We start from the raw sequence: 18,661 nt of genomic DNA, 5'->3' as shown, positions 1-18,661 counted from the left end.
CTAACACAATATTCAATCCCCATACAGGCTAAAATATCGACAAAGCTGCTTTTCTTTTAAACTTTTTATTCTAAGAAGTTGGGAGTGTTATGTTAAATTAACCATTTGATTTATTGGATTCATTTTGTGTTTCCACAAGTATTAAGAAATGTATTGTGATTTCAATTACAGGTACGAGACAAGAGTCTTTTGAATATTTAATTTCCTGCAGGAAAAGGTCTACATTTATACAGTCATTAAGGGTTGGCTGTAGATTGCAACAACGAGGGATCACCCAAACTCAACATTTATACCTTCATCAAATGCAGATGCATTTATCTCATTCAATCATAATACATATTCAACATATATGTCCATTTAAGGTGCCTAACTATGTCTACTATGCAAATCATTAAGTAGCTAGGATGTCTAAAATTTCCTGTTATGTCTTTGAGAATGCCTTAAATATACATTTAAATCCAGAACCTAATAAAAGTAAACAATTATGTTTAAAAACAACTACGTAGTTCAAAAGCCTCTTTATAGAGTCATATACAGGAATCTTCTGTATACACCATGAAATTACAAGTTTCTCTTTTTCTGCCTTCAAAATTTGGATTTTAAAGGCATTGCCTCTTATTGTAATTTTTAAATACTGCATTAATAAAAAAAAAAACAATTTAATTAGAGAGAAAAAAAATTTGCTCTTTTTCAATAGGGAATATTGATCATAATTATTGAATAAATATTAAATTCTTTTAAAATACAAAAGAAAAAATATTATAAAAATGTATAAAAATATTTTAGATTCATTTTACTGAAGAAAAAAAAAAGTTACCTTTCGGGTGTCCGGTCACTTTTGACCGTGAAGATCATGAGTGTGACTCCCAAATGAGGAGCGCACAAGCATGTGTTATTGATTTTTTTTTTTCCCTCCATACTTGGCAGGAGACAATGTACTGTAATCTAATACTACTTCTCAAAGAAAAGGGCACAACTTGCCATGGGTCGTGAAACTCTGCTGTAATGGTTAGGCTTACAGCAACAGGAAAACATTTAAATAGTCTCAAAAGACATGTCAAATATTAGGTAACGGCCTCAAAAGAATATGATTTCTTCTTTCCACCCCACCTCTCTTCTCTTGGGACAGGAGGGTGGGATTGGCGTATCAATAGACTCTGGATGCTGATGAGCTCATAATGAAGAATGCATTAGATAACAAGATGGACCACGCTTCCTCAAACAATAACTCAATCATACAGTTAAACATTGATTTGTTTGCACTTTAAGAACAGCATTCAGTAACCCTTCTCTAATATTCAGATCTATACCTATTAAATCAGTTGTTACAAAGTCCACCCAAAGGGTTGTTTCACCTAAAATTAATTTTGTATTCGTTTACTGACCCTTATGTCGTTCCACACCTGTAATTTGTCATTGTAACACTTTAGAATAGGGAACACACATTCACTGTTTACTAAGAGTTTTCCCAGAACAAACTCCTAATTTGCTTCTTATTAAAGGGTAAGTTCACCCAAAAATTAAAATTGTCATTAATGACTCACCTTCATGTTGTTCCAAACCCATAAGACCTCCGTTCATCTTCGAAACACAGTTTAAGATATTTTAGATTTAGTCCGAGAGCTTTCTGTCCCTCCATTGAAAACCTATGTACGGTCTACTGTCCATGTCCAGAGAGGTAAGAAAAACATCTTCAAAGTAGTCCATGGGACATCAGTTAGAATTTGTTGAAGCATCGAAAAATACATTTTGGTCCAAAAATAACAAAAATTATGACTTTATTCAGCATTGTCTTCTCTTCCGAGTCTGATATGGGCACGTTCACAACACTGCAGTGTAATAATATCCGGTTCGCGAACGAATCATTCGATTTAACTGGTTCTTCTTGAACCAGTTCACCAAATCGAACTGAATCATTTGAAACATTTCACGTCTCCAATAAGCATTAATCTACAAATGACTTAAGATGTTAACTTTTTTTTAACGTGGCTGACACTCCCTCTAAGTTAAAACAAACCAATATCCCGCAGTAATTCATTTACTCAAACAGTACACTGACTGAACTGCTGTGAAGAGAGAACTGAAGATGAACACTGAGCCGAGCCAGATAACGAACAAAAGATTGACTCGTTCTCAAGTCAAGAACCGGTTGCATCTGCATCTGAAAGGGCTCACAACAGACCCGGAAGAGAAGACAATGCTGAATAAAGTCATAATTTCTTTTCTTCTTGGACCAAAATGTATTTTAACTGACTTTAAATGTACTTTAAATTCTAACTGACCCTCTGATGTCACATGGACTACTTTGATTATGTTTTTATTAGGAGCTAAGCCCTGGCAGCATGGTGTCTGTTGTGGGGAACAGCACCGTTCCCAGTCCTCAGAGCGAGGCGGTGACCAGAGGTTTAGTGAGGTAGTTGTTAAGTTTGGGTATGGGGTCAGATTAAGGGATCTAATATATGCTCATCTAATATATGCTCATGCAGAATAAGCTATTAATATGTGCTTTATAAGAACTAATAAACGGGCAATATGCTAGTGATATGCATGCTAATAAACAACTAGTTACTAGTAAGAACTGCTATACAAGAAGATATATTGAAGAATATTGGCAACTGAACAGTTCTGGTTCCCACTGAATTACATAATATATAGACAAAAAAAGAAGTCATAGGAAATCAAAACTGTTTGGTTACCAACATTCTTCAAAGTATCTTTGGTAAGTGGGTGAGTAAATGGTGACCAAATAAAAATGTTTGGGTGTCGGTAGATGGTTGCCATGATTGAGGCAAGTAAGACATGTTCCTGGATCGACATTGCTGTCCAGAAATATAGATTTAACCCAATCCCTACCCCTAAACCTAACCTTACCATAATTTTTTCCTAAAATCGGAGGGAAATGAATAACAAATAATAAATAACAACTGTGTAGAAGCATATTTCCCTGATTATAAGCTTAAAACTGACATTTCTTGAAAACGTATCCCTCAATTCTGACTGGTTGATTAGAATCTTGTTCCAGCATCAACAAGAATGTTGATCCAAGAACATGTTGTACTTGAAGTCATGTTCACGTTCGAAATATGTGCTACATTACCTCACAAATGGAGAGTTGCGTAATGTGCGTTTGTGAATGCCATCTCCACAGTTTTAATGCTCAGAATGACCATTGCCGTCACTGTGCTCCCAGTCAGATGATACTTTAAGTTGTTTTTAATGTCTCGTTGGAAACTGCACCTAATGCTCCATGTGGAGCCTTTATAGCTACAGGAATTGTCCTAGACCTCTTTCCAGGGCTTATGCCGGCCTTTTTTCTGCTTCATGCATTCTGCCCATCTGTTGGGATAAAGAAAGAAAAGGACAATGAAAGCTAAATAAATATAAAGAAGGCTAAATGATGAAATCAGCAACATGGAGATGTTGACAGATGGGTGGATAAACAATTCAAATTAATCAGCAGTGTATGTGCGTGTGTGTGTGCGCATCCTCCAAAAAATCCCAAATGTCATAATTTGCTCACCCTCTTGTTGTTACAAGCCTGTTCGACTGACTTTCTCATGTGGAACACAAAAGAAAATAATTTGAACAATTTGCTGGTTGCTCATTTTCATAGTGTTCATAGATTTTACATTGTGTGACAACTGATGGTTTTAATTGAAGAAGAAAAAAAATCATATAAGGAGTCCATATGAATCATGTGCTGTACTCCAAGCCTTAAAAATGAATTCCAATTGTTCTACAATTTCTCATCATCATCTTCTGAAATTGGAATTTAAATATTTAGATTTTGTTGATATTATGCATTGCCTTACACCATGGTTTGCAGTTTTTCTTGTAGTTTTCCTTACCAAATTAGCCAAAATATTTAACAAATTAATATGCATAGGGCAGCAGATGTGTAGAACTTGGAATTATTCTCACTTACGGATTAGACGGCCAAACAGTCACTCTTTGTTCTGTCGAAAAGAGACCTGACAAATTGTTTTCCAAAAATCTTCTAAATTACTTACTGCTGGAGGCTTTAAGTTCTCCATTTGATGTTATTATACATGCTTTTGCAAATCGCTGCCTCCAGTCATATTGGGAGACACTGAAAATGTGTCCAGAGTGAGGTACACAATACTTCGTGTTTGAACTTGTAGTGTTAGGGCTTTATAGAACATGTAACACACCCACAGTGGTTTCACTCGTTTAAGCGAGTGATTGAATATAGGTTAATGGGACATGCAAGGCACAATTTTGCTTTTAGCACAGACTTTGCTGCATAAAACCTTTTCTAAAGTTGTCTCTGAGTTTACTCGGAAAGGTTTAGGGTGTGATGTATTTATTTGTTCACTTACAAAAAATAAAGATGCATGATGTCAGAAATATACCCTATGTTCTCACTCAGCAAAGCCTTTGATTCCCATTATATCTGTGTTATGTCTGTCTGTGTTTTGCAGTTTCTAACTCAGCCTCGTCTCTGTAATTAACATGTCACAGGTCTGACTTCTTCACCCACCTGTCACCCTGGCAGCACAGGAAGCCAAGCGTGGGGAGGAGCTAAGCCCTGGCAGCATGGTGTCTGCTGTGGGGAACGGCACCGTTCCCAGTCCTCAGAGCGAGGCGGTGACCAGTGAGCTGCAGGAACTCACTCTGCAGTCTGTACCAAGCTTACTGCCTTTGAAAGAACGCAAGAATGGTGAGTAACTGCACATTAGTGCTAGTCCATTTGGGAAACTAACGGATGCATTTGATTGATCAAAAGGGACAGTAAAGATATCTGAAATAAATGCTACAAAAATATTAAGCAGCACAACTGCTCTCAACATTGATAATAATAAGAAATGTATCTTCACCTCAAATTAGCATATTTCTGTGTGACACTGAAAACTGCAGTAATGGCTGCTGAAAATTCAGTATTCCCTTCACAATTTAAAATATATTCGAACAGTAAAAATTTAAGCTGTAATACTATTTTACAATATTCGGTTATTTTTACTGTACTTTTAAACTAATCAAAAACATGAAAAAATTCTTACTGACTTCAAAATTTTTAACCATTATATACACATGGTATATAATTATTACCATATTCATTAGCGCTAATTTAAAATGTTTTAAATTAATCATGATATTTGAAATAAAAAGTAGTCAAATCAAGAGCTTGTGAATCAAATTGAATCCACAAATCTGTACTGATACTCAGCCCTAATGTTCAAAAGCTGTGGTGTTTACATTGTACTTGTATATTGCAAAATAAGGTGGATATAGTACAAAGTAATAGATTTTACTTTTTTTCTTTGTAGAGGTAGACCGCATTAGCCACTAGGTAACTAGATGATGAATAATTATAGAATTTAATTAAAATATAGGATTTAGCAAACAATAATAAAGTAATTAGATCAGTCACAATGTTGCAATTTTATATGTGCACAAACTTACAAGACTCAACAGCATTAAAGCAGGAGACAACAGAAGCAATGAGATTGTCTTATGCAGTTGCCTTTATTTCAGCTGCTTTTTGCACTTTCCACTGAGAAACATTGGGTGTTCTGAGATGAAAGGAAGGGGGTACTGCGACGGCTTTGTTCAAAGTCACCAATGATTTTTTTAATGGCTTTAAAAGATGGTGCAACATCTATTCTTATTCTTCTCGATCTAAGAGCCACTTTTGATACTGTTGATCACAGTCTATCACTTACTCGTATTGAAAGAGTGTTTGGTGTGCCTGGGACTCCCTTGAATTGGTTAAAGTCTTATTTTACTGACCACTCCCAGTTTGTTTCTATAGGTGGTTATATGTCAGAGATTAGCTCTGTTTCCACTGGTGTTCCTCAGGGGTCGGTTTTAGGCCCATTACTTTTTAATATTTATTTGTCACCTTTAGGCCATCTTTTGCGATCGCTCAGCCTTCATTATCATTTGTATGCTGATGATACAGAGATTTATATACATTCCAAACCTCATGAGCATCTTGACGTTGCTTATTTTTCTGACTGCATTACTGAGATTAAAACATAAATTATTCATAATTTATTATGTTTGAATGGTGGTAAAACTGAAGTTAGTCGAGTGAGTAGCCTTGGAGTTATTTTTGATGCAAATCTGTCTTTTGATTCTTTTTTCCAGAGTACTGTTTCCACCTCAGAAATATCACAAGATTGCATCCTATGCTAAATTTTACAGTCGCAGAAATGTTGATAAATTCCTTTATCTCATGTTTAGACTACTGTGACACCCTTTTAGCCAGAGTTTCTAAATCCACACTCACACTCTAAAAAACACTGGGTTAAAAACAACCCAATTTGGGTTGTTATTTACCCAAGGGCTGGGTAAATATAGGACAGAACCCATCTTGGGTTAATTTTACCCAGCAAATTATGTTGTTTATTTAACCCAGCATAAGGGGTTGATTTAACCCAGATAAAGTTTATAAATTTTTACTATATTACTAGCTTATTTTTTACTTCATACATTAATGTTTACAGATTATCTTAAATCCTCTAAACTTTTCTAAAATAATCCACACAACCACTGGTTTGCATGTTAACTTCCTTTATTTTCCTTTATCATTTACAGCATTGTTCATATCGTTTTTAATAGGTTATAAAACTAAAAATTAAACGTTAAACAGAAGTCATTTAAGTGGTATTAACCAGTCTCTGTTGTTCTGTTTCCATATTCAGCACAGTAATGCTTTTATAGATAAAATAAAATGTATACAAACCTGTATTTTACCGACAAATGCGTCAATTCGATGGCACTAAGAACTGCTCCCTCCAGAAGAGAAGCAAATCCCTGCGATAAATAACTCAACCGCTGGGTTAAGTCTGACCCAGGATCTGAGTAAAAACTACCCAAACACTGGGTTGTTACGTTTGAGCTGGGTAAACCCAAACGCCGAGAAAATACCGTAACCCCAAAAAATTACCCAAAAGGCTCAACCCAACATTTGGGTAAAAAAAATAACCCCAGATTTTTTAGAGTTCAGTAAATTGCAATATATGCAAAGTTCAGCCGCCAGGATTTTAACTTGGACTAGGATTGGCAGTCATATTTCTCCAGTGTAGGGATGGGACGGTATGAAAATTTAATATCACGATTATAGTGACTAAAATTATCACGATTATCAATATTATCACGGTTTTGTTGAAACGAGATGAAAGTGTTCAAAAATAGTTGATGCTCACACTGAAAACATTTCAGCAAGTTTTATATTTAATAATAAACAAACAACTAATAAAACAAGCAACTCTATGCACTTAATTTAAAGAAAGATTAAATTCTGTGGCATTTCCTTCCTTACAATGAAAAGTGTAGAAGCATAGAAAAGCATAGAAAAGTCACTGACTTTCGCCATTCCTTCTCGAAAAAAAACAAAAAAAACATTGTGCGCTGCGCTTGCGTCAGACTGTTGCTGGCTGGACATGATTTAATAGTGAGTTATTAAAACCGCGATAATCAAACACGGTTTTAATGATAATTCATTTTTAAACGATATTACTAACCTTCAGCACATTTTATCACGGTTATCAATAAAACCGGTTATCGTCCCATCCCTACTCCAGTGTTAGAATCCTTGCATTGGCTGCCAGTAAGGTTTAGTGTTGATTTTAAAATTATGATGCTTACTTTTAAAGCATTGCATGTCCTGACACCACATTACTTAACAGAATTGTTACATCCGTACACTCCTAATCGTAGATTGTGCTTCTCTCAGTCAAACTTGCTGGTTGTTCCTCAAACAGGTTTAAGATCTATGGGTGATAGGGCTTTCTCTTCTTATGCACCCTGCACTTTGGAATTCTCTTCCTCATGAACTTAGGGAAGTTCAGACTTGTGATTATTGTGTTTTTATTGTATTGTTTATATTGTTCAATGCTTTGAGAAGCTGCTTTTGAAGGTGCTTTATAAAATAAAGTATTATTATTAATGTTATGTGTTTTGTTTTGGACACTGTTTACATGAAAATTATGCAAGGTGTCCCAAGACCATGATGATTTTAGATTTGTTATGTTTTATTTTGCGGGCTGTTATATTTTCTTTCCTTTTGGTTCCCATTTCATTTTCAGTGCTGATATATGAGTCAATTTGTGTATGTGTGTGTGTGTGTTTGCGCGCACATATGCTAATTGTGGCATTCATAAACAAGAACATTCTGGAAAAAAGCCCAAATCATAAGCATCATGCAGGGTGCTGATTCATTAAGTTATGTGATGCACAATTTTCTTTATGTAAAGGACTGAATATTCAGGTCCTGTGGGAGTAGGGTGTCAAGGAAGTGAACATTGCTGAAAATGGAATGGATTGTTGAATCTGTGTGACATGCAGAAGGACTCTTCTAAGCATGTCCGTTCAGCTCTCTGATGTACAGCGGACAGTCTGTTTGGCTTCAGGAAGCTCAGAGGAAAGGATGATTTAGAGAAGTGAAGATTAAACAGAGCCTGCAGGAGGACAGACAGATGCTGCAGCGTGCTGTGATTTCACTCCAGAAAGGATAAATTTTTATTCAAAAAAATCAAAGGCATGTTATTATGTAAGGTTTGCTGTGGTAGGTAAGTGAGTGGTGGGATGTTGTTGCTTTTTTTGTAACTCTGCCATTGTAGAAGTGCAGGAATGCCAATAAAGAGATAAACTCCCATGTAACAGCACCTCAGAAGCTCATGGCCTGCAGTCACCACTCCCTTCTTTCAGTCTTCAGCCCCCGAGCTGCACTTCACTGAGGGTTAGATGGTAGTAACAGACATGTTAATGCAGGACCTCTCTCTTCTCCTGTACACAACAGAAGCGATTGCTATTAAGGTGTTCGGAAAACAATGTTGGCTTTCACATGCATTTTATTATTAGCAAGTTATAGGGATGCACAGATTATTTTTTATTTTTTGCAGCATAATTTCAGACAAAAATAGTCACTATCAGATCATTTTACTGTTAACAGCAACTTGTAACAGAAATAATGCAAGCAAAGTCTCTTTCAAGGCAAGTCTTTTTTGCGGCCATTTTTGCAACGCCTCTGGGAAGCTATTTCAGGAATCCAAGACCAAGTTCTATTTGCATGAATGAGGAAATCCTGAAATTTCAAAAAACACTTGCCACAATTACATTTAAATTATATATTTCAGTTCGGCAACAAAATCCGATATTAACTGCACAAAAAAAATGTTTTCTTTTGCTCAAATATCATTGATTATATTTAAGCCTAAACCAGCCAGTGTGCATGAGTGGTCTGATACACGCATTTTCGCACACTTACTTTTTGTATTTCTATATCTGAAGTCTTTGATGCATGTTTTATTAAATATAATGTAAATGGTTGATATTGTCAGTAAAGCGGTCCCATTTAGAGTTGTTTCACATAAACTCTGTCTGTGAGTTAAGATTTACTCTAAGAAATGACAGATGAATGCAACTGCACAGCAAAACCGCTGTCTGTGGAGACGTATTTTCCTGCACGATAGTCTTAAAAATTCAAACAACAGTTGTCAAAATGAGCAATGTTGTAGCTTAAGTAAGCTTAAGCTCAATGTTTGAAGTGAAGAAGTCTGGACGAGGGAACAGAGGCTTGAAGAATGATGTGTTTCGGGTAGCCCTCCTGAACACTTGATTGCATAACTTTGTGCACGGAGCAGAAATCCTGCCTCTCAGAACGCAGGCGGTCAGGAGAATGGCAGGGGGCTAAAGGTGATCTGGAATGTGTTCTGGCTTCAGTTTCTGGCTTGTAGTTCAAACACTTCTGTAGTAAACGGGTGACCCCTAATCAGGACACAAAGTCCCTGATCTCTCCTCGAATGAAAAAAATGGCTGCAAGGAGAAGGAAAACGTGGAGTTGCTCAACACATCTGAAAATGGAGTATGAAAGCAGTAATAAGGAAGAAACCGGCTCATATAGACTGAAACGCTAGTGCTAACACGCCCACATCTGTAGGGCGTGCACACACACGCCAGCTCTGAGTGGAGGAAGGTGAAGGGGAACACACACACACACACACCCTGCCGTCTTTGGATCTACTGCGGGAATTATCTCTCAGCAGAACAGCACAGAGTTCAATCATTCAACTTCATTCACAGCTTGTTGTGTTGTCCGGTCTGGAAATGGATTAATAAAGTGTGGCCGTGAGGTTATCCCTATCCTTCTGCACTGGAAGGATATGGCCATACATTTAGGTACAGTACTTGCATGTTTAAGTATTTTCTTTTTTTAGTGTTTCAATGTTTGTTGATGTGAATGAAGTCATGTAGAGGTGTGGTAAACTTGGCTGTGGTTTCACAACTTAAGTTTAATTGATAAGCCTGATGTTTGCGAAGTCTTGCAAAGGATTTATTGCTGTTTGAACTGAGGTCTCACTAAACCACAACATTTACTTAATCCTGAGCCCAAGCAAATGACTCTGAGGTGTTTAGCTATTAAAGATGTTAAACATTTTCGTGTATATGTAAAATAATTGGTGTTTGGGTTTCATATTAATACCGGCGTAATCAAACAGTACAGGAATGGAACTGGTTAGTTATTCCCCATGAATATTCACTTTTAATTTGAACTAGATCCATGATCTTGACAAATTCTTCTTCATCGTCTTAATTTTATATTTAAACTAGATTTACTCCGATGTCCTGAACATCACAGCAACTTTAGTAGGATACTCATTTATGCATAAAACTTTACTAAGAAACCGAAAGAATGGAATATATAACCTAAAAACATTCATTTGCCTGTGAAACGCCCCCTGAACATGCCAGAGTGTCAAAGCACACTAACTTGTACTACTTGCTTTCTTTTAATGTTTTGTTGCTTTCATACTTTTAAGTGAAATTCTTCCAAATGACACACTATAGAAACCGATATGTGGAGAGCTCACCCTGGAATTGCTCCAGCTGGAAGGGGTGGGATGCGTCAATGATGGATTGGAGTTTTTCCTCTCTCTGTTGTTAAAACCAGCTGTTTTCTCCCTGAGGTATGGCAGTGGAGCTCAGAGCTTTGAGGAAAAGAACAGACTCCTTTTGGGACCGAATGTCTGGGCCAACAAGACAAGGAAACATACAGAGTTACCATGCCATGTTTGATGGCGTGTTATAAATCAGCTCTTGGGCAGGGAGGTTTGACAGTGTCCTGGCAAAGGTCAGCGTAAAGGGGGATTGATTATCTTTGAGAGCCCACTCCTCCAGATGTGGTGCCTTGACGTTAGATACTGGATAAAAGAACAGTTATATGATCTTTTTGTGACTTGGGTACCAGTCGCCATGAGATCCTAACATTGTTTTTTAAGTGCAACTGATGGATTGATCGACGCTCTCAGGTCGTGTTCAGTCCCACTGCCACAGTTAATATTGGCTAACAGTGATGTTTCTGTATAAATGGTCAAGATTTAGACAGTCCTGTGGAAATGTATGATTTGCAAGTCTCATTGCTTTCCAGAGTGCTGTTACTCTGCTGTGGGTTTTGCACTGATTGTCTCTGGGTTGCTCTGTGGTGTTCTGTTATGTAATATTTTAAGATTGCTTGCCAAGTTTAACTCCAGCATGCTTACACAGGCCCTGAACATAACAGAACGGAGGGAGGAATAGAGGAAAAAAGAGCCATTGCCTGTTTGCATTAACTAGACACGACCCACAGCAGCCTCTAGGTTTATCTTCTGTCTTGCATACTAACAGGTCAGGTGAATCATTACACTGGAAAACACACCATGCTCATTGTGGCGACGATGATAAAATGACAAGGCTGACACCAGGATGAATGGGTATTCCAGGAACAAGGAAGCTTACTAAAATTCTCTGGCTTAGTTGTCAAGGGAAAAAGTATGTACTTGCAGGCACAGACAGAACCAGTGGCCTTTATAAGATTACATCAGGTTAGCTGCTTTGATTTATTTGATTTGCAGAAACAATAATGCACTCGAAAAGCTATGAAAAGTGCTTTGTCAGCTTGACATCCACAGTGCTGTTTGCTTATTCCAGTGCACCACATCTGCATAGAAAAACCAAGAACTAAAGTCAGTGTACAAATACATATAATATATAAATGAACTGTAACATAACATGATCCGAATTTCTAGTTAAAAGCTAGGTATACCAGTACTTTTATTCTGCAAGGACGCATTAAATTGGTCAAAAATTACAGCATTTTTATAACGTTACAAAAGTTTCTGTTTCAAATAAAAGCTGTTATTTTGAGATTTCTGTTTATCACAGTTTCTAAAAAAAATATAAAGCAGCACTTAATGCTGTTCTCATCATTGTTAAAAAAAAAAAAGTTTCTTAAGCACCAGATGAGCATATTAGGATGTTTTCTGAAGGATCATGTCTGACTGAAGACTGTGGAGTAATGATGCTGAAAATTCAGATTTGACTAATAAATTGCACTTTATTTAGATTTTAATCTTATGAAATATTTTTTTAATTGAAATGTTTTTTCCACATTTTTAAATTGTAATGATTTACAATATTGTTTTTACTGTACTTTTCTTCAAGAGACTTGAAAAAATGCTCTTTTATCTGAAGTGATATTGATCCTACAAATGCTTATAATTTAGTTTTAATGTTTACGTTGGAGCTTCTGGCCGTAAACAGGAACATGAGGAAACCACTCCCATCAGTTGCTTTATTTTGTCTGTTCCTTCAATTGCAGCTTTATGACTGAATTGTTCGCATCCACTGACTTATTCACATCAGTTGTAAATTAATTGCACATGATTATATAAAGAGAGAAACGTTTGTAACAGAATAAATTTCATCCTGGTGGATTTCCATGGAATTTCCAACTGATAATGTGTTCAGAATTTGGTGAATATATATGCTTTGACTCATTCATTTTCTGTAGAAGTAACTAAAACAGTCAAAGTAGTGTGTAAAGTCAGATTGTGTTTTGATAAAGTGACATGTTTAAAAAGGACACAGAAGATAATGAACTGTGTGACATAACTTGTGTGACTCTCCCTTAACAGGCTAACAAGTCGTGACCGGCCAGGTTGAAATACTCAGGCGTTGCTGCAGTGATTTTCAAGTTTAAAAGAATGTTCATTGTTTCATGGCAATTAAATGTTGTCTATATTGTCTATACAGATCATTAAAACCGTGTCCTAACCAGTGTGACAAATGTTCAGCAGAATGAATGTGAAACTCCTACGCCATGTGCAACAATATTTGATATTGCTTTTTAGTTTGTTTTTGTTATCCGATAACAAATATGCAGTAGCAAGTAATATATTTTAATTTCAGATTTTTAATTAATGCAATATTACTTTTGTTTTTCAATTTATGTTGTGCAGATGTTTTGTTGCTTTATTGCGTCACTTCTGGTTGAGACATGGTTTAACATTTGAAAGCATAACATGAAAGAATAGTCATGTAGGGAAAAGTACGGATGCACCGGTTGACCGGCCATAAATCGGAACCGGACTGTTTTTGCTTAAAATACGCGATCGGCAATCGGCCGGTTTTTGGTCTTTTTTCGAGACACCCCTCGCTGCAGACTGTAGCGTGGTGACGTCACGTACGTACGTACGTCACGTATGTACTTTGCATTGAGTGATGACGTTAGTTGTTTTCGCGTCGTGCGTGCATTAAAACGATGCGCATACTTAACAGAAAACTCTAATAAAATGTAAAAGTATTAAAGAACATTAATGGGAGAAACAACCATGTTCGACCATGTTTCATCTGAGGTAAAATTATACAGAGTTAAAGTTTATTCTGTAATATTTGTGTAGTATCTTACTTACAATATATTAACATTCTGTTGCACTTTACTTCACTGTGTATATTGTAATATTACACTTTAATGGCACCTTATATTTCTTATTGAGCTAGTCAAAATTACAACAGATAAAGTACAGTCGTCGGCTCTAATAGTGCAGATGGTAAAACGTGTGTTGTTCACAATTTGATGCAATCGATCCGGGTCCGAATCTGCCTTTTGACAGTTTTTTTTTTCTCCCTTTTCAAATTTCAAATCACATCAGAAAAGCATTTATTTTAAATAAAAACGAAGGAAATAATCAAAAAGTTGTGAGGGAGGGCTTTATTGTCCTAATATGGTGGCATCCATTTAATAATTTGAATTAAAATTATAATTTACACTCAGTAATTATTGCATACAGTTTTATAATGTACTACAATACTGAGGTGCAAATAATTGCCACTATTTGCAATAAGTAATATAAATAGCAGAAAATCCTGCTATTTTAACATGGTATAAATAGAATCTATAGCCATTTGCACTAAGTGTAAATAGCCACTGCCTTTCTTATTTTAATCTTTCTTTTGCTATGGTTCTTGTTTATCTATTTTTTTAACTGTAAATTTTGACCTTTTTCTTTTGCTTTGGCAATTCTGCATGTGAAACATTTAAGCCAGTAAAGTAGTTTTAAGTTCAGTTGACTACATACAGTATATTTTCAGTGTCTGCATCCCATTTTATGCAAGGTGCCTCCAAAAAAACCAAACTGATGACAGTGATCTTTTTTAATTTATTTCAAAGAACAAAACAGAAAATATAGTTGTATATACAAATATAGATTAAGACTATAGACATGACACAAGAAAAAAAAATCTGAAATTCAAAATCACTGATAAAACAATAAGTCAAGCAGTAGCCCTCAAATTCTTTGAATGGATAAAACCCACACAGGACTCTCCTCCTGCGATTCCTCACACAGCCAGGTGGACAGTCTTTAAATATCTCACTGCACCAGAGGCACTGGGTCAGAGAACATGACGCCCGGACACTCAGGTTGTATTGTTCAGACAATGCACTCCAGTTCACGACACCTAATTTACATAAAAGAACAAACAATACTAAAGCAATATTAAATCATTTTGAAGAAAGCCAGAAGAGCCATACAAGGAAAATATTGTAAATTTATTTTTAAATAAATTATAGCATGGTGTTAGAAAAAGTGTTATTTGCTTTGTCTGTAAACTACCTAAGAGATTTAATTTATAACCAGCATTAACATCAACTAAATTAATAAATTTTCTCAAGTCAAAATTTAGGTTGGCTTGGCTTGAGAAAGCATGGCCTGAAAGTTTGAAGTTTTTTTTCAATTAGAAAATTTTACTGTTGAGGGCTATACAGTCTGTCAGATAAATAAAAACCGATAATTACATTACTCTAGCCACATGAAGTGGGTCTCTTCTCTGAATTTCTTCTCACTGACAATGTCCCCAAAAAGTCATATTAAGACATATGAAGGTCAATTTAAGAGGTAACACTTTACAATAAGGTGTCATTGGTAAACACTAGTTAATGTATTAATTAACATGAACTAACAATGAACAATATATGTTACAGTATCTATTAGTCTTTGATAATGTTAATGAAAAAGATTACAAATTATATATTTTTTGCAATGCATGCAACCATCAATGGCATTACTTACATTAATAAAGTCTTTCTGCTCTATTTTAAGACATCTTTAATGGTTCATTTTAGGCGAAATAAGACTTTGAAAGACCAGCATTCGAATACTATATCATAAAACATGTCATAAATGTTTGAAATCGCACACATTTGCAATGACACTCTCTATGATTATGACCAAAGCATTCTTACAATTAAAAGCAATTTAAACGCAATTTAAAAAAAAAACAAAAGTAATATCTCATTTCCACCATACCTTACGAACATCAGTAAGTGAATGAACCTGGATATGCGCATTAATGACAGTCAGTACGGCGCACAATCGTATTTTACGGTAAATACATATACGTTACTGCGCATGCGCGGTAAACACACGTGACGTCACCGCGCTACAGTCTGCAGCGAGGAGTACTTGCTTTTTTTTCGGCCGATTTTTCCGGAAGTGCGCCCGTGTGCACAGACTTTGTAATCATTCGCTATGTCATTTGTGAGGAAGTATTTCGACATCTGTGCGCAGAACACAGGCAGCCGTTCAGCGCTGGAAGTGCAGATCTACATGTCTGAGTCACCGATAGCAGGAAGCGAACTGCCAACTGCACAAAATAAGAGTCCCTTTCCTGCTCACTGAAGCTGCATGAGCTGTACCTGTCCCTGCACTAGCGGAGACAGTGAAGCGATGTTCAGCTCAACTTCTCGCGTGTTGGATGAAAAAAGGAAACGGACTAAACTGTGACAAAACTGAAATGCTTTTTTTTTTGTTTTGTTTTTTTGTAGTAAAGAACTTGCATACACGTTTGAAAAGACAGAAGTAAACGATACTTCTGCATAGGATGATTAGTTTTATTTTACCTTAAAATTACATCGACTTAATTCTATTAAAAAAATCACCTGCTGTAGCACACTGAAAAAAAGTGTTTCATTCATCCATTTAAAACTTTTTAGAGTAATGATTCACATCTATATTTTTTTAACTTGAAACAATAGTTATTTATTTTTCATTGGCTCAAGTAAAAAAATAGATGTGAATCATTACCCCTATTTTTTTTTTTAATTGGATGAATGAAACACTTTACATCTTTGTTTTATTCGCACCAACATTAATTGTTTTTAACATTTTGGGATAATGTATATAGTATACTTTTTAGTCTCACTGGTAAAGACCTTTTTTTTTTTTTAAACCAAATTTAAAAACTAAAACAAATACTGAATGCTGATTAAGAAACATCTTATTGAATGCGTGTTGATTGTGTTGTTTGGGTTGTAGAACTATGCAGTTATTGCCTTTAAATTCACATGGTTACAGTTAATCTTTTCATGTAAGGCCAGTTCTATGTAGTTTCAACCCAATTCAAAAACAAAAGCTATCAGCAGTTACTGCTGATAATTTCAGATGGTCACGGTTATTGAAAAGCTATTTTGGCCTATTAAATACCAAATAAACATCTTGTTTATGCACAACTATCCCTTCTTTCTTGTTAGTTGCTTAATGATAAATAACAAAAATCGGAATCGGCCAGTTTGCTTGTAAAAAAATCGGTATCGGAATCGGCCATGAAAAATCATGATCGTACATCCCTAAAAAAAAAGTATCATATTTCATGCTTTAGGCTTTTATGGTTCACACAGTATGATATAGGAGAATATGGAGCTAATCTAAGGAACAAGAAACCGGTTTAAACTAAGCTAAAATATGCAAAACATAAATAATTCGGATAGTTTGTAAGGTAGATCAGTAAGATTACACTATATTAACAGTATTGTGGGAGGCCAGTTATATAATGTGATGCTGTCCAATGATTGACTGAGAGATTCACAAATAAATGTTCCTCAAAAGCGAGATGCATTGTATATGACACTCAGAATTTTGTGTTTGTGTATTAATATTATCCAATAGGCTTTAAGGCAACTGTGGAATGGAACAAAATACCATTTGTTTTATCTGTAACTGCAGGATGGAATATCATGTGAAAATGTCAAACATGATAAAACCAAGAGTCATGATTTGCGGAGATGCTAGAAAGTAGGGCAGGAGGTAGAGCGGTTTGGATGAAATGAGTTCAGAAGGATGTTATGTAACAGGCTCACAAAAACAGGAGAGCTTGGACATGAGCCTCTCTTTTTCACTCCTCTCTCTCTCGCTCTTTCCACCCATAACCTCATTTACTGAGCTCAGTCTGACGTAAAGCCTTCTGCACTTTAGTTGCTTGTATTACTCGAGCCAGGCAGCTGACCTGATTTACCGTAAACTGTTACTCATTCCTTCACTTTTTCACTCTTTTGAAAACTTAGTAGTGGGGCCATATTTGAATCAAATTGAGGAGATATAAGGTATATGAGTTATAATCATCTCAGTAACACTTTATAGTAAGGTTCATTAGTTAATTTTACTTAGTTGACATTAACTAGGCATAAACACTACTTCTACAGCATTTATTAATCTTAGCTAATGTTAATTTCAACATTAACTAATGTGTTATTTTAATCAAAAGTTGTGCTTGTTAACATTAGTTAATGGTCTGTGAATTAACATGAACTATCAATGAACAAATACTGTAATGTTTTGTTCATTGTTTGTTCATGTTTACTAATACATTAACTAATGGAACCGTATTGTAAAGTGTTACCATCCTCTATTGTGCGTATGATTTTGATGACTTTATGGTAGTGCGATCCCTTGCATCATTGTAGAAATGTAGACTGCATGGAAACTGGTCTGCTAGGGCCTATTTTTCTGGCTAGTGTTGGAAGTTGAGTAACAGTGACATTGTTTTTCAGTGGGTGATTGAAAGCAGAAAGGAAAATAGCTGTAGAAAAGTGTTTAAACGTGGTACAAAACTCCAGAAGAGGGCAGAAACTGATTCTCAAAAACAGAGCAGCATGAATGCAATAGAAAATCAACCTCTCCTTTTTGAGACTGTGGAGATGGTTTTTATTCAAAATATCTAGTGGTTGTTATGGAAGAAGCTCATCTTGTTAATCTTAGAATAATGTTGTAAATATAAAAGCGTATATGACAGCTGCAAAAACTCGGTGTTTTAGATCGGTCTGAGAGCCTAATGAGCTTTGACTATATTATCTATGATGCTTTATTTGATAAAGGTGGTGTTTTGTTCGTGTCAACTTTTGGGTGTGGCATACAGGCTGACAATAGACTTCCTCTGTGGTCAGTCGTCACCTCGCAGTGCTGGGCCCTTGTAGTCAATTACAGCATGAGCGTCAACTGCTGTGAATTCTCACCAAGTGATGATGACAGCAATGAGCTGGTGGGCTAAAAGCAGATCGTGGTAATGTTTTTGTCTCTAGGGGGTCTATGCATAGTGGTCT

General features: G+C 35.9%; 1 protein-coding gene and 1 pseudogene across 1 annotated transcript in view; both read left to right on the top strand.

Annotated features, from left to right (window-relative positions):
* LOC132120968 (regulator of G-protein signaling 9-like) overlaps window positions 1-4,472 on the top strand; it is a 35,272-nt pseudogene extending 30,800 nt beyond the window's left edge.
* Window positions 1-18,661, top strand: part of LOC132121449 (myocardin-related transcription factor A-like) — a 36,072-nt gene that overhangs the window by 1,639 nt on the left and 15,772 nt on the right. The window contains exon 3 of the mRNA XM_059530840.1: window positions 4,483-4,681. Coding sequence (XP_059386823.1) covers window positions 4,558-4,681 — 124 coding nt within the window. The 5' untranslated portion in view covers window positions 4,483-4,557. The remainder of the gene's footprint in view (window positions 1-4,482; window positions 4,682-18,661) is intronic.

This window comes from Carassius carassius, chromosome 39 (assembly GCF_963082965.1).
Source record: "Carassius carassius chromosome 39, fCarCar2.1, whole genome shotgun sequence".
NCBI lineage: Eukaryota > Metazoa > Chordata > Actinopteri > Cypriniformes > Cyprinidae > Carassius > Carassius carassius.
The sequence above is the reverse complement of the archived record's forward strand: the minus strand, read 5'-3'. Positions and strand labels throughout refer to the sequence as shown.